Below are 21,522 nucleotides of genomic sequence, written 5' to 3' on the forward strand. Positions count from 1 at the left end.
TGCAACCTAAGACGAAGAATGACTGCTGAGCTGAAAAACCTGCAGAGAAGACGGAGACACCAACTGCTTTGGCCACAACTCTACCGGCCTGTCTCCCCACTTCTAAAGACACTGCTCCAGCGACACGTTCCACAGGGTCCAGCGACCTCTGAAGCCTCAGAGGACTACCCTGCATCTAGAAGGACCAAGAACTCCCGAGGACAGCGGCTGTGTTCCCCAAAGACTGCAACTTTGCAACAAAGAAGCAACTTTGAAACAGCACACGTTTCCCGCCGGAAGCGTGAGACTTTGCACTCTGCTCCCAACACCGCCTGCTCGACTTGTGGAGAACAGACACCACAGGGAGGACTCGCCGGCGACTACGAGACCGTGAGTAGCCAGAGTTGACCCCCCTAAGCCCCCACAGCGACGCCTGCATAGGGAATCCAGAGTCTCCCCCTGACCGCTACTGCCTGCTTCAAAGACCCGACGCCTGGTAAAGACACTGCACCCGCAGCCCCCAGGACCTGAAGGATCCGACCTCCAGTGCAGGAGTGACCCCCAGGTGGCCCTCTCCCTTGCCCAGGTGGTGGCTACCCCGAGGAGCCCCCCCTGCCTGCATCGCTGAAGAGACCCCTTGGTCTCCCATTGAAACCTATTGCGAACCTGACACCTGGTTGTGCACTGCACCCGGCCGCCCCCGTGCCGCTGAGGGTGTACTTTTTGTGGGGCCTTGTGACACTCCCCCCCCCCCCCATTGCCTTACAAAACCCTCCTGGTCTGCCCTCCGAAGACGCGGGTACTTACCTGCTGGCAGACTGGAACCGGGGCACCCCCTTCTCCATTGAAGCCTATGCGTTTTGGGCACCACTTTGACCTCTGCACTTGACCGGCCCTGAGCTGCTGGTGTGGTAACTTTGGGGTTGCTCTGAACCCCCAACAGTGGGCTACATTGGACCCAACTTTGAACCCTGTAGGTGGTTTACTTACCTAACAAAACTAACAAACACTTACCTTCCCCAGGAACTGTTGAAAATTGCACTGTCTAGTTTTAAAATAGCTATATGTCATTTGTGTGAAAACTGCATATGCTATTTTGCTAATTCAAAGTTCCTTAGTGAAATACCTTCATTTAAAGTATTGTTTGTAAATCTTGTTCCTTTGGTTCTTAAAATAAACTAAGAAAATATATTTTTCTATACAAAAACCTATTGGCCTGGAATTGTCTCGGAGTGTGTGTTCCTCATTTATTGCCTGTGTGTACAACAAATGCTTAACACTACCCTCTGATAAGCCTACTGCTCGACCACACTACCACAAAATAGAGCATTAGAATATCTCTTTTTGCCACTATCTTACCTCTAAGGGGAACCCTTGGACTCTGTGCATACTATTCCTTACTTTGAAATAATGCATACAGAGCCAACTTCCTACAGGCCTTATAGGCCTTAGCACACTGGATACGTTGCGCTTCTGATACATATGAAGACCTTTGCACCATTTGAGACAGAGTATAAATAGAATAATTCTGAATTTTTAAAATGCAACGTAGACTCTCCCCCTTACGGCTGATCTTAAAGGAGAACATAGCAGGACTAACCTGTAGAAGATAGTTCTGCGCTGCAAAATTAAATAATAGATGATCCACTATTGAGGAAAGCAGTTTATAGAAGAAAATAATCAACAATGCACCTAAGTCAATGACACCTATAAAAGAATAAACATTGTCCAAGTCAATAATCTCGCAAATGCAAGAGCCATTGGCTTTGTGAATGCCATTTAGGCATGTTGTAAATCAATGTGGGTTATCTGCAGCATGGCTAAAAGTTAGAAAAAAAGCGATGAGACGCGACTAGCGTTGACTGTATCATAGCACATTTTATTTTTTTACTAAGGCGAGTAGGGGATGGGAAACTGCCAACAGGATAAGGAGTAACACGGGAACAGGCAATAGGACAGGGAAAAATATGCTATGACGTGGGTGGGAGACAACACAGACAACGGGAGGGTGTCGGAAGGGAAGGAATAAGTAACACAGACAGCAGGAGGGTGGCAATTCAGAGGTTGGAGTGCAGACGCTTCATGCTCAGTGGGCGGGTGGGAGGGTAGAAGCAACATGGACAACAGTGCGGTGGGTGGTTAGAGGGAAGCAACTCTGACAAAAAAAACAACATGACAGGAAGAACAAAGAAAATAATACCTCAGTTAAGCACAAGCAGTGAAAGGACACTAGTCAAGATGAGACAATTAGCACATGGTCCATGCTCCACTCCAAAGAAGAGGAATTGAAGCAAGAACACGTTGGCCAATTACGAGGCAGCAAATAAGAGTGAAGACGAAGCTAACAAGTAGTGTGTGGACTCCAGTCCCTTTGTAGAAAAAATTATCTATTGCCAGTGAGAACGGTGTGATGTCACAGGCAAGGTGGAAAATGAGGTACCAAATTGAGTAAGAGCTGGGTTTAGATTGGTACATTTCAAAATATTGCATATGAACACATTTGGAAAGATTTGACACATGCAGTATCGATGAGTGTCTTAGAGGGTGTGACCAAACCAGTACTTTCTTGCATACTTTGTGGACCTGTCCATGCTGAAGCACTGTTGGGAGGGGGTAGGGCATGCATGGCTAGACTAATTTTGCATCGACTCCTAAACTTTTCAATCTAGGTATTTGGGGCAAAGACACTTGTCCGGGTCCCCAAAGCTATTCTGTAACTTTGCCTTGATGGCAGGAGAAAGCAACGTGGTTACATTATGGAGGGCAGGATTGCTGCCAGAGATAACGGTCTGGGAAAGGGACTTTGATTGGTGTAACATGGCTTTATTGTATATCAGCAGAGGGTGCTCTAACAAGCGTGAAAAGATCTGGGTGTTGGCACTGGAAACTAAGTGAGGGATTCAGCTTGAAAGATGAGTTTATTGTATAGAAAATACTGAGTATACATGTGAAATCTGGGAAACTGTTGATTTGCTCCTTTGCAGATTTTGGGTAAAAGAATATTGAAACATGGAGTTGATGACAGAAACCGCATGATTAACAATGTTAAATGCAAATCGGATCTATTCTTTGTTTTCGCTACAAAAACGAAAACAAATAAAACACCTGGGACATTTCAGCAGCTGTTTTCACTGTGACCTTCAGCATTGCTAAAGGTTTAGTAAACCATTCTGTCAGCTGTAGCTTGTTATGAATTGACACACAGTCCCCACTGCTTACGTGGCTGGCTGTTGTTATCCTAAGATGTCTGATATTGCTTTCTTTTTCCTCCCCCCTCCTCATATTCATCTCTATGTATTCTACATTTTCAAAATTGGAAAAGGTCTGGATGGTAATAATTACCGTTCTGAAATCACCTTTATTTGATTACCAAATTACCTTTATTTGGTTACCATTGTTATTCCTAGTGCGTTTGGTTTCTTTCAGTATCAGTACCCTCATTCTGACCTCTTAAGAAACACACCATCAGTGGCTTCTTTTTCAAACTGAAGGCACCTGCCAGAGATGGACATGTGTTCAGAGATGGCGATAAGCAGCAGTACTGCCATGTCAAGCTGCAATGCCAGATTCTGGTGTCACCACAAAGTGAGAGTGCTGCAGGTTGGTAATGATGGAAATGTTCAGACTGTGTGATAATGTCACCTTAAAGGTAATTTTATTCTTAGTCACTTGGAGAGTAGTGTTAGATTGAATAGCATGATTTATCATTTGGGACAGACCAGAGTGAATGTATGAAATGTTGAGTAGTAACTTGTAAGATAGTATTGGTTATGTGACTTTATTGTATCTCCGTTATTTGTTTTTCTTTTTAGATAGCAAGAGCAGTTCTTTCGATCAAAGTATCCCGTTGGAGACAGATAAGCGAAAGGTACATTTCGAAGTTGATAAAGTGATCCCACAGTGTGACCCCTTAAGTGAAATACATATTTCAGAAATAATCATTTGGATATATTAATTCTTTAGTTCCCTTTAAATTTATACTGGTAGTTTCATTTTTGACAATCCGCTCCCCTTTTAAGCTTCTTTTAATTTTGCTGGAGAGATTAGCTAACTTTACTCAGTAAAAGAGAGAAAACATTGTTGGTGACCCTTAGGTTTACGCTTTGAGCACTTCTGCATAGAAAACATTACACATTACTGACAAATCCAGGTCACAATGATTTCTAAATCAAGTTTTTTTTCACATGTTAGAATATAGCACTGGGGATACCCTATTTAACGTTCCATAATTTTTACTGGGATCAACATTTTTTAGCTGCCTAAATTCTGCTCAAAATGTGTTGAACTGTACTCCACAATATAGTTCCTTCAAATTCCTGACTTACGGGTACTACGTTATGAGAGTACCATAAATGGGATTATCCAACATTAGCCCTGCGCCAACCTCCTTACATTTCTTGGTCCCAATTCTGTCTTCGTCAGGATTTTAAATTAATTTGTTCTGTGTGTGCTACCTTCCATTCCACGCGCCCTGTCCTTATTCTGCACTGGCACTTTCATTTAGCACAGTGAATATACACAGTCTCTGCTTGTACTAGGCCTAAGCTCTTGTCTGAAAGGCGTCTAAAAGATTTCAGACTTTTTGCACATTGCTGTAAGTGAATATTTACAACCTGTACCTTTTTATACTTCTTTGTATTGACTTTATATAATAAAATATTACAGTGAGATTACAGACTGTAATTTTAACCTGGTCAGTGCAAATTTGGTATATGGGAAGGTAGATGGTTCCAGAGAATCAAGGGACCGTTTCTTACGCAAAAGGCTTCAGTAGCCTTTTTCCAACTCAGCTGTCATAGAATGTATTTTTTGTTTTGCTGGGGCTATAAATTCTGCTTCTCGTTTTAAATGTTTATTGGGCCAGCATTATTGGATGGACAGAAGCCCCTTTTGGAGAGTCATTGATAATTTTCAAGTGGTATTTTGCTCTGCCCAAGGGGATGTGTATTCATATTTTGTATTTTCCTTTGAAATGGTTTGTAAGCATGTTTCGGATTGACAATAGGGATATAATATGATTTGGGGTGTAATGATCGCAAACGTCTTCAAACACTTTGAATACTTCTTTGAAGAGGCTGTCTGTGACCATCAGACCTTGTGGAAGCTGGGTTGTAAGAGCTCTCTTAGCTTGCGCCTCTGAAAGCTTCTGCTAATGAACCCTCTGTATTATTTAACCCAATGAGTAGCACTTAGTGATTGCCTACTTAAGTTAAAGGAGCTGTATTAGCAATAAGACTTAATTCTCTGAAACCAAATTTTGATTAGACCCAAAATGGCCAGAGGAAAGCCCAACCCTGAGGTTAATGGGCAAGAAGGAAAATGTTCAAGGAACGCATCTGACGTTATGCGCCCATTCAAAAAAGAAAATATTGGGTTTTCTGGAATGTGTGTTCTCATGGAAAGTTCATCATGCAAGTCTCTCCTCTTATGAATGTCTTCCAGGTGCCACAATGGAACTGGAAACTTGTACAGCACTTCCATTGAAGCTGTGTCTACCTAACATTTGACTGGATTTGGAGCTGTCTGCCATCAGTTTCTGTTTTCTGCACTAAAGTGTTGGTGACCTTGCGTTCTTTTGCGGTGTCTACCAAGTGAATTACTCTAAATTGACAGCGTCCATTCATCCTAAGGCCATAAGGGACCTGGAGGCTAGCATTTGTTTTTGACAAAGGACCATATGCATTCTCCAGATGATCCCTTTCCATTCATTTGGGGAAGATCCTGACAAATATTGATTCACAAGGGGATCTTGCATTTAAAGAAAAAACAATGTTGACTGAAGAAGTCCTCTTTTTACTCCAGGAAACCCTCCTGCACCCAGCAGCATTTGGCGAGTCATAGATGCTATTCTGTGCTTTGTCATTTTTGTAGCTGACCCTGATTCTCAAAAATTTTAAACTAGCATTCCAACTCTATCTGGTGATCCTTCTTAGGTAGAAGCCTTTTAACAGGCCTTGATGGATATCTTCAGGACTAGCTTGAATCACTTTGGACCAATCTATAAGGGTGGACTTGACCATGTGGGCTAGGCAATTCTGGCAGTTCTAGCTCCTATTTGTGTTTGTATGTCTTGATATTCATATGAAAACCTAACTTGAAAGCAGCAGAGCACTGTACGTTATTTGGGGAAGCGGGATACGATCTAAAACATCATGTGCCTCAAGTGGGGATACATAAATACAATTCATATATTACATTTCAAGGCACATGGAGATTAGGTAATTTACCCAGAACCATTTGATGTTAAGTCAAGGACAGAGTCTGGGATTCAAACTGGGTACCCCAGATTCCAAAGTGGGAAACTCCAGCAACTAGGTCATATCTAATCTCCTCCCTGTGTGCTCCAATACCATCCCTTGACAGACTCCGACCTTGGCTTCAAAAGATACCCTTGCCTTCTAAGGTGCAATTCAGTTGCTTTCGGCACTGCTTGTGATGCAGTTGATGCCTTTGAAGCCACTTTGGCTTCTCCTCTGTCTTCGAAGTTGGCTGACATCATTTGAGTAGCAAGAGGAAACATTTTGAGCAGAGCTTCACCCTGGAGACTAGACGTTGGCTGGAATGAAGTAGCTCTTTGGCTGAGTTTCTGCTGCTCAACAGAAATTATGGGTGAATAAAGGAAAATTACTAATGCTTCCTTCTTATTATACAGACTTTAGCTTTTACCTAGACGTCCAAAATTCTGGAATCCTCTCCAGAAGGAAAAATTATTTAACCTTCTCATTCTCTTTTTTAAAAAAAAATAGTTTTAGAATGTCCGTTCTTTAGCGTTTTTTAGTAAGGAAAGCGATGAAAGCTCTGGAATTGTCTTTTTTGTGCCTCCTCTAATTGAAATTCTGCAAGCACCTTTGGCAGCACCAGGGCCTATTCCGCAACTCAACAAGCTATTGTTGGATCCTGTATTGCCTGAGGGAACCCCTTCTCAGACCTGTAGGTTCAAGCATTGCATAGTGTCTTCGGCCAGTGCCTTCCAATCTCAAGTTCTTGTTAGTTTCCTTTACCAGAGAACTTGGTGGTTCAAGTATCATCAGCTAAGTTGAAGCCTAACTAGTTACCTACTGCTCCACAACACTGTTAGTCCAACTAACTTGACTCCATGCGTCAAAAAAAGGTTTTTGCTTTGGGCAGTAGGGTCTTGCTTTGCCGATGGCACAGGCCTTTCTGATGGTATGTGGACCTTGTGGAAATTGACAAGGATGGCAGTAGCAACCTTTCCTGATCACTTAGAGAAGCCCTTCTCTGAGATGGTGAATGACTGTTAAGATTACTTTAAACAGATTTTAAAATGCAGCCTGTATTCAGCTGATGGCTTGATCCATGGCTCCAACAGTCATTTTAATTAGACGTGCCTAGTTTCACTATGAAGGGTTATTTGGAGGTTTCTATTGTAATGCCATAGTCAATTGTCCATTTGATGGCAAAAGGCCCTTTGGGGAAAAAAGGAAGACTTCTCCATGGAACATTTTAAGAACAGCTGCTTTATAGCTGGTTCATTGGGCCTTGTATTGCCTGTGAAATACTTAGACCAATAATACAGTCATTTCTTAGGTTTATACAGTGGTCAATTCTCATGGCAATGGCAACTATCCCAGCCTGTCCAGACCATGCACCTGTTCGACTGAAACTTTTATTCTAAACATCGACCTAAGGGATGCCAACAACAGCATTTCCAGTCTCTCTGTTGTGCCACTGGGTCTGATGCACATCAGAGCCAATTTGATTCTTCCCTCCACCACCAGCTTATAGTAGTGAGGAGGGTCTTGAATGCTTACCAGCATTCATTATACTCTTCCCCTTCTGTTGTCCTCCCTTTCCTCTGACTCATTCATCCTCCCTTTGCTAGGAACTGCTCTCATGCGCATAGCTCAAACTTATAGGCTTATTTTCTTGCCGAGCTGCAGAAATGGGCCATATCAAAGGCTCTCTTGGTGGAGAGATCAAGTCAGACTTTTAATCCCTTTAGTTTTTGGTCCTGAAGATGTAAAATGACCTGAGGCATCTAAACATCTTCCTTTTGGGAGTCCAAGTCCAAAATCCTATATTTGCATCAGATGCTTCTGGCCTTCAAAGTAAAAGATTGGGTGGTGTCCCTAAATCTCCAGGATGCTTCTTTCCATCTGTTAGTTCTACCTGCTCACAAACGGTACTGTACATTGATTTTTTTGAATGTCCAGAAGCAGATTTATTGCCCAGGAATGGATTTGGCTTTGACCATGATGCAGGGCAAATAGTAGCGCAGTTGTACCTGTACTCTACCAACACCAAGAGGACTTTATGGGGCGTCAACCCTATGACCAGTATGCCTGACCTCCTTCGAGAACCAAGGAGTAGCAGCAGGAAGACCCCCTCAGACTGCGTTGCATCTACAGCATCCTTCATGCATCCATCAGGACCACGTCCAAAGGAATCTATTGCAAAGAGAATAAAGTGACTGGAACTGCATGGAGACTGCTTCACCTGTAAAGGTAACAGATTCTGAGGACGTTACTTGTGCTCTTTACTGGCTTCTTACTGGAATTGGTGGCCTAAAGTGAATGTAAGTGACTGCAATACAGCTAGCCCAACTTTTTGGTGAAAATGTTTGAGTGTCAAATTCGTTGGAATTGCCATTGCTTATTTGTGGTTGAGTGAAATGCTTTGGTTTACTATAACTTGAAATTCTTTTATCTCTGGAATCCTCCAGTGGATCTTTTTCGTTGTTGGGCCTAAAAATTGCTATTGGATTTCTCAAGTGTCTTGTTTTTTTTCATCCATTGTTTTGGCGCTGTTTAAATGCTTTACACTTGTTCCTATGTGTGAGCCTTGCCACTCAGAAACACAGCTACCCAGAGTTGTGTAGAAGGTTTGACAAATGAAACCTGCTGGTCCTAAAGTGGTTGGTAAGTGTATTATTCAGTGAAGTTGCACAACCACATCATATAATACTGCTAATTTCCTCACAGTGCTGTTCCATGTGCTGGCCATGGTCCGTCATTGTCATACCATGACACTTCAGCACGACCCGTGCTTCTCAATCAGCCTCCAGAACTCCCACCCTGTGCCAACTCCGAGCCTTTTTTTGATCAATATCACTCAACAATTTTGTGGTTGTAAATGATAACTATCTTGTGAGTGGGTGAGTAGCAATTTTGAATTGGTTCGGTTCTCTGTTATTTATTCTGGTAACTTTAAGCACTTAGGAGTATTGGTAAGACCAGAGTTAACCCTGCCCACTGTCCTTCTCTGCATTTTCATTCAGTACCCATATTTCCTGTGGAAGCAATTACTGATCTTGAAATAGCTAAATTTGAAATTACAACGTATTTATCCTCATTCTAATTTTGTCGTTATTGCGCCGCTTCGTATTTGACTGTGGGCAGCAGATGGGTTATTTTATAATTAAAAATGACTCACTGACAGATTACATAATTTCTTTTGCACGCTCAGCTTGACCGTTGCCTCTTGGTAAAGACTAGGTTATAGTTGTTTCTGTGAAGTTAGACAGAATCATCCCTTTAAGGGACCCTTTAAGGGAAAATGATTTGGCGAGTTAATGCCAGAATGAACCTTTGGAAACAATAAATGCTTATAATAAATAACCCGAATTACTGCAAATATGTCATGTACTTAGCAAAGGAACTGAGGAAATGTATGCTGCAACTTCAAGAACAAGCTTGGAACTAATTGAAGGGTGCTACAGAAAGTAATAATAAAATCTGTATTGTTGGGAGTAATTGAAGGCTGCTACAAAACGTAATGAATAAAACAAATGTTTTGTCTGTAGTAGCTGAAACAATAAAGGGAAATTAACTAAGACAAGCAGTAGATAACCATATTCTGGCACACGTTTATTCTACTCACTTCTGAAGTTATAGGGGACCACTTATGGAAAATCAAATAGTATAACTAGATCACATGCTACTTAAAAGCTGCTATTTTGTAATTCATTGTGGAAAAGTGATAAGTTCAAGGTTCAAGTAACATAAAAGGACTGATGGAGTGCCCCACCTAAACATAATGGCGGTCATTCTGACTTTGGCAGGCGGCGGTTTCTGCCCGCCAGGCGAGAACCGCCATTTGCCCGCTACGCGGTCAAAAGACCGCTGCCGGCATTCCAACCTTCCCGCTGGGCTGGCCGGCGCTAACCATGGTAGCGCCGGCCGGCCCAGCGGGAAGGAGGCCTGCAACACAGAAGCCGTGTTGCGGGCGTGCCACGGGTGCAGTTGCACCCGTCGCGCTTTTCACTGTTAGGCAGACAGTGAAAAGCTTCATGGGGCCCTGTTAGGGGGCCCCAAGACACCCGTTCCCGCCAGCCTCTTCCTGGCAGTGACAACCGCCAGAAACAGGCTGGCGGGAAGGGGGTCAGAATCCCCATGGCAGCGCTGCCCTGGCGGATTCGCCCAGCTGGGGGAAAACCTGCGGGAAACCGCCGGTCCCGGTTTTCTGACCGCAGCTTTACCGCTGCGGTCAGAATGGGCTTGGAAGCACCGCCAGCCTGTTGGCGGTGCTTCCGTCATTCGCGACCCTGGCGGTCAAAAACCGCCAGGGTCAGAATGACCCCCAATGTCTTCATGTGGGGGTTGTTCTTTGTCTGTGTTGTCTAATGCTATGATGAATTACATCCACCTTCGTCTCCCACGGTAGAATGACAGATCCAGGCTGTTACTGCCCGAACTCCCTTATTTACACTCAAAGTTGAACTCTTTGACGTTTTTAAGAATATCAGTAAAGAGATGGCCTTTTTATCTTGTTAAATGCTTGTATGCCTTGTTGTGTTTCTGTAGGAAAATGCCTCTCATGGCATGGTTACCTGCTAACGTTTTGCCTTTTGTTGATGCTAGTTATGATTGAAAGTGTCCTGGGACCCTGCTAACCAGGCCCCATCACCAGTGTTCTTTCCCTAAACTGTACCATTGTCTCCACAACTGGCACAGCCCTGGCACACAGATATGTCCCTTGTAAATGGTACCCTTGGTACCAAGGGCCCTCTGGCCAGGGAACGTCTCTAAGGGCTTCAGCATGTCTTATGCAACCCTGGGGACCCCTCACTCAGCACATGCACACTGCCTCACAGCTTGTGTGTGCTGGTGGGGAGAAAATGACTAAGTCGACATGGAACTCCCCTCGGAGTGCCATGCCAACCTCGCACTGCTTGTGGCATAGGTAAGTCAACCCCCTAGCAGGCCTTACAGCCCTAAGGCAGGGTGCACTATACCACAGGTGAGGGCATATGTGCATGAGTACTATACCCCTACAGTGTCTAAGCAAAACCTTAGACATTGTAAATGCAGGGTAGCCATAAGAGTATATGGTCTGGGAGTTTGTCAAACACGAACTCTACAGTTCCATAATGGCTACACTGAAAACTGGGAAGTTTGGTATCAAACTTCTCAGCACAATAAATGCACACTGATGCCAGGGTGCAATTTATTGTAACATACATCAAGAGGGCATCTTAGAGATGCCCCCTGAATACCTACCCAAGTTCTAGTGTAGGCTGACCAGTTCCTGGCAGCCTGCCACACACCAGACATGTTGCTGGCCACATGGGGAGAGTGCCTTTGTCACTCTGTGACCAGGAACAAAGCCTGTACTGGGTGGAGGTGCTTCTCACCTCCCCCTGCAGGAACTGTAACACCTGGCGGTGAGCCTCAAAGGCTCACCCCTTTTGTTACAGCGCCCCAGGGCATCCCAGCTAGTGGAGATGCCCACCCCTCCGGCCACTGCCCCCACTTTTGGCGGCAAGGCTGGAGGAGATAATGAGAAAAACAAGGAGTTGTCACCCACCAGTCAGGACAGCTCCTAAGGTGTCCTGAGCTGAGGTGACCCCTACCTTGAGAAATCCTCCATCTTGAGTTTGGAGGATTCCCCCAATAGGATTAGGGATGTGCCCCCCTCCCCACAGGGAGGAGGCACAAAGAGGGTGTAGCCACCCTAAAGAACAGTAGCCATTGGCTACTGCCCTCCCAGACCTAAACACACCCCTAAATTCAGTATTTAGGGGCTCTCCAGATCCCAGGAAAACAGATTCTTGCAACCTGAAGAAAGAAGGAGGACTGCTGCCCTACAAGCCTGCAGAGAAGGAGGAAGACAACAACTGATTTGGCCCCAGCCCTACCGGCCTGTCTCCAACTTCGAAAACCTGCTCCAGCGACACATACGACAGGGACCAGCGACCTCTGAAGCCTCAGAGGACTGCCCTGGACTACAGGACCAAGAAACTCCCGTGAACAGCGACCCTGTTCAAAACCAGCTACTTCTTTGCAACAAAGAAGCAACTTCCAAGGACTTCACGTTTCCCGCCAGAAGTGTGAGACTCTACACTCTGCACCCGACGCCCCCAGCTCGACCTGCAGAAAACTAACACCTCAGGGAGAACTCTCCGGCAATTGCGAGCCCGTGAGTAACCAGAGACTACCCCCCTGAGCCCCCACAGCAACGCCTGCAGAGAGAATCCAGAGGCTCCCCCTGACCGTGACTGCCTGTAATAAGGGACCCGACGCCTGGGACCAACACTGCACCCGCAGCCCCCAGGACCTGAAGGAACTGAACTTTGACGCAGGAGTGGCCCCCAGGTGACCCTCTGCCTTGCGCAGGTGGTGGCTGTCCCGAGAAGCCCCCCCCTGTGCCTGCCTGCACCGCTAGAGTGACCCCCGGGTCCCTCCATTGAAACCGATACAAAACCCGACGCCTGCTTTGCACACTGCAATCGGCCACCCCTGTGCAGCTGAGGGTGTGTTTTGTGTGCCTACTTGCGTCCCACCACCCAGTGCTCTACCAAACCCCCCTGGTCTGACCCCGAGGACGCAGGTACCTACCTGCTGGCAGACTGGAACTGGAGCACCCCTGTTCTCCACAGGCGCCTATGTGTTTTGGACACCTCTTTGACCTCTGCATCTGACCAGCCCTGAGCTGCTGGTGTGGTAACTTAGGGGTTGCCTTGAACCCCCAACGGTGGGCTGCCTATGCCCCAGGACTGAGACTTGTAAGTGTTTTACTTACCTCCTAATCTAACCTTTACTTACCTCCCCAGGAACTGTTGATTTTTGTACTGTGTCCACTTTGAAAATAGCTTGTTGCCATTTTTACAAAGACTGTACATTATATTGTTTTCATTCAACATTCCTAAAGTATCTAAGTGAAGTACCTTACATTTAAAGTGTTTGATGTAAATCTTGAACCTGTGGTTCTTAAAATAAACTAAGAAAAGTTAATTTTCAATATAAAAACCTATTGGCCTGGAGTAAGTCTTTGAGTGTGTGTTCCTCATTTATTGTCTGTGTGTGTACAACACATGCTTAACACTACCCTCTGATAAGCCTACTGCTCGACCACACTACCACAAAACAGAGTATTAGAATTATCTACTTTTGCCACTGTCTTACCTCTAAGGGGAAGAACCCTTGGACTCTGTGCACACTATTTCTTACTTTGAAATAGTATATACAGAGCCATCTTCCTACAAGTAGCCCCTTTGAACTCCTCTTTCGTCACCCTGCTAGGGGTCCATTAGCTCTTGTGGAGGAGGGTTGGGAGCATCATCCGAAGCTCACTAAACAAGATGTAGTGGATTATATACTTGGCCTCAGATCCAGAATGGCTGAGTACCTGAAGAAGGCCACTAAGAACCTTTAGGCAAGCCAAGAATTGCAAAAGAAATGGCATTCCCAGAAGGCTTCCTTGACAGTGTATCAACCAGGTCAGAAAGTGTGGGTCCTGTGGCACTAAGAGCACTCCAATAGAAATGGAGTGGACCACACATCATAGTGGAGAAAAAGGGTGAGATCACTTACTTAGTTGACCTTGGCACTCCAAGGAGTCCTCTCAGAGTACTTCATGTGAACCGCCTAAAGCCCTACTATGACAGAACTGACTTAACCCTGCTCGTGGCCACTGATTAGGGACAGGAAGAAGAGTGGCCCTCTCCCTGACCTATTTCTAATTCTGCAGCTGATGGTTCTGTTGCGGGGGTAGTCTTAGCAGATTGCCTTTCTAAGTCTCAAAAGGATGACTGCAGAAATCTCCTGGGACATTTCTCAGAACAGTTTTCCCTTGCACCCGGTCAAACCATATGGTGTAAACACACCATTAATACAGAGAACAGTCTGCCTGTCAAAAGTAACATTTATAGGCCAACTGATTAAGTAAGGGATTGCATCAAAGCAGAGGTGCAAAAGATGCTTTTACTGGGAGTCATTGAACACTTATATAGCGCCAGGGCTAGTCCAGTAGTGCTGGTCCCAAAACCACACACTCAAAATTGGAAAAGGGAGATGAGGTTTTGTATTGACTATACAGGGCTCAATACAGTAACCAAGATGGATGCTCATCCAATTCTCAGGGCAGATGAGCTCATACATACACTGGCATCTGCCAATTATCTTTGTCCTTTTGACCTTACTGTAGGCTATTGGAAGATTAGGCTGTCAGAAGATGCTAAACCAAAGGCAGCATTTTCAACCATTGGAGGACACTGCCAATTCACATTAATGGCCTTTGGTTTGAAAAATGCACCTGCCACTTTTCAGAGGTTGGAGAATACAGTCCTCCAAGGTCTGGTAGCCTTCAGTGCAGCATAGATGATCTAGATGATATAGCTGTCTTTAGCTCCACCTGGGATGACCACTCCACCTATGGATAGTTTTGGAGGTCCTTCAGAAGGCAGTCCTTACTATCAAGGCTTCAAAGTGCCAGTTAGGGGAGGGGAAAGTGGTTTCTTTGGGACACCTGGTAGGTGGAGTACAGATTCAACCACTACAGTGGAAGATCCAAACCATTTTTGATTGGACTTCCCATACCCCTCAGACCCAGGTCAGAGCCTTTCTAGGTCTCACTGTGTATTACAGGAGGTTCGTTAAGAGCTATTGCTCCATTGTTGCCCCTCTTAATGACCTCACCTCCAAAAAGATACCTAAAAAAATATTGTGGACAGCCAGCTGTCGTTTTTGAGGAACTCAAACAAGCCATGTGCTCTGCACCTGTTCTATAGAGCCCAAACTACTCCAAGAAGTTCATAGTTCAGAGTGATGCTTCAAAGGTAGGGGTGGGGCAGTTCTTTCACAGCTTAATACAGAAGGCCCGGATCAACCAGTAGCTTTCATCAGCAGAAGGCTGACCCCCAGAGAAAAGTGTTTGTCAGCCACGGAGATGGAGGCCTTTGTTGTGGTCTGGGTCTTGAAGACGTTGAGACCATACATCTTTGGTACTCACTTCATTGTTCAGACAGACCACAAACCTCTCTTATGGCTCAAGCACATGAAAGGAGAAAAACTAAAATTGTATTGTGGAGGTGGTCAATTTCCCTACAGGGTATGAATTTTATAGTGTAACATAGACCGGAGAGTAACCACTCCAACACAGGTGAACTCTGCAGATATTTCCACTTAGACAATAAATACTCTCTGGGCAAGGTTAGCCTTCTTGTCCCTTGCTTGGGGGGTGGGGAGGGTGTATGTAGGAAAGTACACTCTTTCTTTGCATGGTTACCCCCTTTTTCTGCCTGATGTCAGTGTGCTTGACTGTTTTCACTGGGATCCTACTAACCAGGACCCCAGTGATTATGCTCTATCTCACAAAAGTCTGTATTTCACCCACAATTGGCATACTGGTTTCCCCCTTATAAGTCCCTAGTATATGGTACCTAGGTACCCAAGGCATTGGGTTTCCAGGGGATCCTTATGGGCTGCAACATATATTTTGCCACCCATAGGGAGCCCATGCAAAGGCTTCTGCAGGACTGCCATTGCAGCCCGCTTGAAAAGGAGCAAGCACCCTTTCACTGCCATTTTCACTGCACCAGGTCACCGGTGAGTCACCCCTATAGCAAACCATCCAGCCCTGAGGGCAGGAAGCAAAATACCTGTGTGTGAGGGCACCCTTGCACTAGCAGAGGTGCCTCCACGACCTCCAGGACCATTTTTCCAGACTTCATGAGTGCAAGGACATCATTTTACCCATGTACTGGACATAGGTCACTACCTATGTCCAGCTACATAATGGTAACTCCAAACATAGGCATGTTTGGCTTCAAACATGTTCGAATCATACCCCAAGGCTTTTGAAAGCATTGGTTGTATGATTCCATGTACTCTGGGTTCTCCTTAGAGGACCCCAAGTATTGCTAATTCAGCCTTCTGAGGTTTTCCTAGCACCCCAGCTGCTGCCACCTCACAGACAGGTATCTGCCCTCCTGTTGCTTGAAAAGCTTGAGTCCAGGAAGGCAGAACAAAGGATTTCCTTTAGCAGAGGGGTGTTACACCCTCTCTCTTTGGAAGTAGGTGTTAGTCTTGAGAGGGGCAGCCTCCCCAAGCCACTGGAAATGCTTTGAAGGGCATATTTGGTGTCCTCCTTGCATAAACCAGTCTACACTTGTCCAGGGACCCCCAGTCCCTGCTGTGGCGTGAAACTGGACAAAGGAAAGAGGATTTACCCACTCCCCTGTCCATCACCACCTCAGGGGTGGTGCTGAGAGCTCCTCCAGAGGGTCCCTGGATGTTGCCTTCTTGGATTCGAGATTGGCAGGGAACTCTGGGAGCATCTGAGTGGCCACTGCCAGCAGGTGACGTCAGAGCCCTCCCCTGATTGGTGCTTACCTGGTTAGGTGACCAATCCCCCTTTCATGGCTATTTAGGGTCTCTCCTTTGGGTGGTACACCAGATTTGGATTGGAAGACTCCAGCAGGAATCCTCTGCTTCTTCCGCTTCGACTTCTGACTGAAGAAACTGCATCTGGAGCCTCCCGGAACTCTGCAAGCTGCAACAAGAAAGCAAGATGACTTCTGCAACATTGTATCTCCAGGTCCTACCAGCAACTGCAACAGTTTCCCATTCGTGCATCCTCTGAGGACAGCCCGTCTTCAGCTTGCATCATAAGAGCAAAGGAATCCCCGTGGGATGAAGGTGTCACTCCTCTGCTTCAGCAGGCACCAACTGCGACGATGACCAGCTTCGTGAATCCCCTCTCCTGCAGAGCTGCGTGGATCCTGCATCACAGGAGGTGGACTGAAGTGGTCTCGACTGTACTCTCTTCCAGCTGTCCCATTTGGTGGAGGTAAGACCTTGCCTCCCCATGCAAGACAGTTCTCCCGTGCACCACGTCTTTTGCAGCTGCCAAGGCTTGTTGGCATCCTTCCTTCAAGTCCTTTGTACATCTTGTAGCTCTGGCCCCCAGCAGTCTGTCCTTTGACATACAGCTTCCTGAGTGGTTCTCCAGCGGCGTGGGAGCCTTTGTCGTAGTGCTGCGTGGGCCTCTTTTTTTTGCAGCTTTCTTATCCCCCTGCTGTGGGACTCCTGTGTGTGCTGCCTGGTCTTCTGTGGGCTCTGAGTTGCTGAGGGCCCCCTCTGACTCCCCCTCCTGAGTAGAGTCCACCTGGTCCTTCCAGTTCCCGGGCAGCACCATTTGCTGCTAGCCGCGAGCTTTGTGTGTGCCAAGGCTTGTTTGCACCCTCCAGGAATTCGACTTCATCTTCTTGGGTGCAGTGCTGACTTTTGTTTTTCACCAGTGGTTATCCTTTTGCACCTTCATCCGGGTTTCCGGGGGCTCATGATCTTCCTGGACTCTGCTGTGTTTCTTGGACCTGGTCCCCTTTTTCCACAGGTCTTCTTGTCCAAGAATCTACTGTTGGTGTGTTGTAGTCTCTTCTGGGTTTTGCATAATTCCTCTTCTCGTTTCTATGTGTGTTCTGGGAAAGTTACTGTGATTTACTCCTGCTTTCCTGGTCACTGGGGTGGGTTTTGGTACTTACCTTTTAAATACTCCCAGCTCCTCTTTACACACTACACTTGCCTAGGTGGGGGACAGAGTTTTGCGTTCCACTCTCTTAGTATATGTTTCGTGCTCCTCCTAGGCATTTTTCTAACTATTGTGATTCTCACTAATTGCACTGTTTTCTGTTTTTATGCCTATTTCTGCATACTAGTGTATATCATTTGTGTATTACTTACCTACTAAGGGAGTATAGTCTTTATGGTATTGTTGGTATTTGTGTTTCCAAAATAAAGTATCTTTATTTTTGTAACACTGAGTATTTTCTTTCATGCGTGCGAGTTCTGTGTAACTTGGGGGTACTGCTTGAACTGTGCATGTCTCTTAGATAAGCCTTGGCTGTTCATCCACAGCTACCTCTAGAGAGCCTGGCTTCTAGACAGTGCCTACACTACACTAACAATGGATAACTGGACCTGATATAAGGTGTAAGTACCATAGGTATCCACCACACGCCAGATCAGCCTCCTACAGTCCCCTCATATCTCTGGGTCACATTCCGCATTTTCGTCTTTCCTCACATTCTTCAACCTGCACTCCTCTACCACCAATCTGAGGTCCGCTAGCCAACGAGTCAAGGTCAGTGGCACAGTGCTCTCCAGTGGGAAGCGATATGCCTCCTCACCAGACCCAGCAGATCAAAGATATTTCTGATTTTCCGCCCGTTAGCCGCATATAGCAGTAGGCCCAACAGGCAGTGCTTCATGGTCTTCTGCACAAGGGTGCCAGACACCCTGCGAAATTTATCGACGACCCCCATGCTGAGAACATTAATAAAGTAATACATGTAAGGATTCAGTGAGTAGTCAAATTTTTGCAGGTAACAGCAACTGATGCCCTTGACACTGTTTTGTTTGCACCCAGCTCATTTTACTTGTTCCACCTTGGAAGCAATATAAATAGGCTTGACTTACTGTTAGCTGATTCTTGAGCAGTCTTTTGCTTCTACTTTGCACGTTGCATCTTGGACTAGTGATAGCTGCTTGAGGCGGCAGCATGATTTGCAGAAGGAGCAGTAATTCTGCATGTGTTGTCTGCTGTAACTTCCAAGTTTACACCAGAGGATCTGGAGCCACTTATGTTTTGCAAAGGTTTGCACACTGCTTAGGGGCTGTCTCTATGCTGGCCAAGTGCTGGATTGTGGTACAGAGTGCTAGGTCCCTCCTGGTTCCCCTGCAGACAAGTTAGGTGCTGGCACTCCAGTGTCTTGGGTACAGCTGCAGCCACCAGAAAATATTGTCCAACCACCTTCACAGACTCAGTTGACGGGTCCGTAGAGGAGGAGTGCAATCACGCGGACGTGTGTCACACTAGTAGGGAGTAGGAACACCATAAAGTGTGTCTTTTGCATCAGAGTGAAGCAGATAGTGATAAAATGTTCATCCCTATATAGAGAATGTGCAGTGAGGGGAAATGTGACTAGTTTGAAACACACTATGCAAAAAGCATGGCCTCAGTTGTTTATGCTCTGTAAATAAAAATGGTGAAACTAATTTTCTGAGGGCCTACAATCTTGTTTCATATTTTGAAAGTCAGAGTCGCTATTTTGCTCAACATAGGTATTTTGAAGTCACCTTCTAACACTATTCTCTTGTTTTTTGCTTTAAGAGGGATGCTTAAGTCTACTGCAGTGCTTAGGAAGGTGGTGAATTGGCATATCTGTGGTCTTTGCTTCACATTTGCATGTAGTTGTATCCTCACATAACAGCATGATTTGTTGCAATTTTGCAATAATAGTTTACACTTCTGTCTGTAGTCACAGTTATTGGAAAGCCATAAGGAAGAACAGATGACAGCACATAGCCAAAGATCTCTCCTGTTAGGAGGAATTCTGACAATTTTAGAATCCATTGAATGACGTGTATGGAACTTGCATTTATTAGTGTCTGTGGCCTAGCTACTGTAACTTGCAGTAACAAGTTTCTTTTGTTGCTGGATTTGTCATTTGTCAATATTTGCTCTGCCCCTAGAATCTTTGTGGTATTCATAAGGAACAAACAGGTCAGATACTTTTGTCAGGTGTGTACTAATGCTGCTGTACATGGGACTATCCTTTTTCATCAAGGGGATACTTCTTGCTTTTTAGCTGCTGGTTATTGTGATCACCTCCATGCTTCCACTCGTTATCCCCCTAGTTTTAATGTTCTAGCTACAAGGATCATTTGCCATGCTCCTAGCTATAACTCCATATTTTTAAGATCGAGGTACTTGAGATAAGTGAATATTAAATTATTTACTGTATTAGTAAAAACATAATGATGCATGTCTGTACAGTCACTGAAAAAACAATGTGGAGTTACGGTCACAAAGTAATTGCAGATAATATTGCTGTTATCTGTTTTAGGGCTGGCTAAGCAACCATTACTTGCTTCTTCCACCATGCACACTATCTCACAATTTCATTGTAGTGCTCATGTCCTCACCAAGGTGTGACTAAGAAAGTTATTGACATCACTGGTGACATTACAGATTACCTTAACATTGACTTTATTGAGTTCATTGCTATAGCAAGAGCATAATGTATTTGTTTTAATGTGTTATTTATTGATAATGTGTTAAGTAATGTTATTTATTTTTAGAAGTATTATGAGGTGCAATGAGCAGGCGTTAGTTGTACAAGATTTAAGATACTTATTCTTTAAACTTTATTTGTCCGGCTATTAATAAATTACCATAAAAATGCAATAGAGCAAACAGGTTAAAAAGTAATATACAATCCATACAATTAAAATACATTATAAGTTGGCAGGCAGTTAAAATATAAAGGCACATAAGGAGGAGATAACCTTTAATACAAAATCAAAACTTCAAACCTTTGCAGTGGCAAACAGCTGCTTTAAAAAAAAAAAACGACCTAAAGTGCAGCAAATATTTGCACTCTGAAGTGACTGTAGTTGATAAAGAGCAGGTCTACATTGATTAAAAACCTTGCTGTTTAAAAATGGACCTTAAAGAACGCTAGGTAAAGTGCTTATAGTGCCCACAAAAAAGACGCTTCAAGGACTTTGTTGAAAATTCATCACATGAACCGGCTAAAATAGATAAAGGATCATATTTACCCAAAGGGAAAGATAAGACCTGATATGGCTGGACCGAAATCTATTCAATAAACTTCTTTCCTAAACATTAATTACCCAGTGAAGGTATGACACGTTTGATGGAATAGAGGGAATTATTACAAAATTCTGAACTGAAGGTTTCAAAAATACTGCACACTCTCTTCGGTCTTTCCAAATAATTTTCTTTTTCATCTGGCTTACCTAAATCGTTAGTCAGCTTTTTAACATAATCCAGTCATGGCATTTTATGATCATAGGCACAGCTCAAACTGTCCTGAGTAAGTGCCCTCTTATGTCGGGCTTTATCATTGGACCAGATCAATGTCCAGAGCCTTAGTAGAGCTATCCTAACATCTTTCACAACGTAATTAACACCAGCTCTTCATGTATTATAAAATGAAAACAACAGGGTGGTAGTCCCATGATTTTTATACAGAACCTGTTTTCTTTGACCTGTAGGCAATCAATTGGACTATAGCCCCAAAAAGGACGAAGGTGTGCCGTAAGTCAAAAATAGGTGGGCACATGTATTTATTTCAGCATTGCTAGAGTAAGTTTAGAGCCTATACTGTTGACAAATTGGAAATGAAAAAACGGTTTCTTGCGAAAATCAGTTGATTCCATTAGCACGTTACATGTAATACCTTTATAAAGAAAGCTGTAGATCGTTTCCACCCTTTCAGCACCTGGATACCCTATCTAATACAGACAACTAGCCGCACATTGCTTACCTTCGAATTCT

General features: G+C 44.7%; 1 protein-coding gene across 1 annotated transcript in view; it reads left to right on the top strand.

Moving 5' to 3' along the window:
* Nucleotides 1-21,522, top strand: part of TOPAZ1 (testis and ovary specific TOPAZ 1) — a 1,339,900-nt gene that overhangs the window by 354,431 nt on the left and 963,947 nt on the right. Inside the window, exon 4 of the mRNA XM_069211977.1 lies at nucleotides 3,792-3,847. Coding sequence (XP_069068078.1) covers nucleotides 3,792-3,847 — 56 coding nt within the window. The remainder of the gene's footprint in view (nucleotides 1-3,791; nucleotides 3,848-21,522) is intronic.

Source organism: Pleurodeles waltl, chromosome 10, assembly GCF_031143425.1.
Source record: "Pleurodeles waltl isolate 20211129_DDA chromosome 10, aPleWal1.hap1.20221129, whole genome shotgun sequence".
Lineage (NCBI taxonomy): Eukaryota > Metazoa > Chordata > Amphibia > Caudata > Salamandridae > Pleurodeles > Pleurodeles waltl.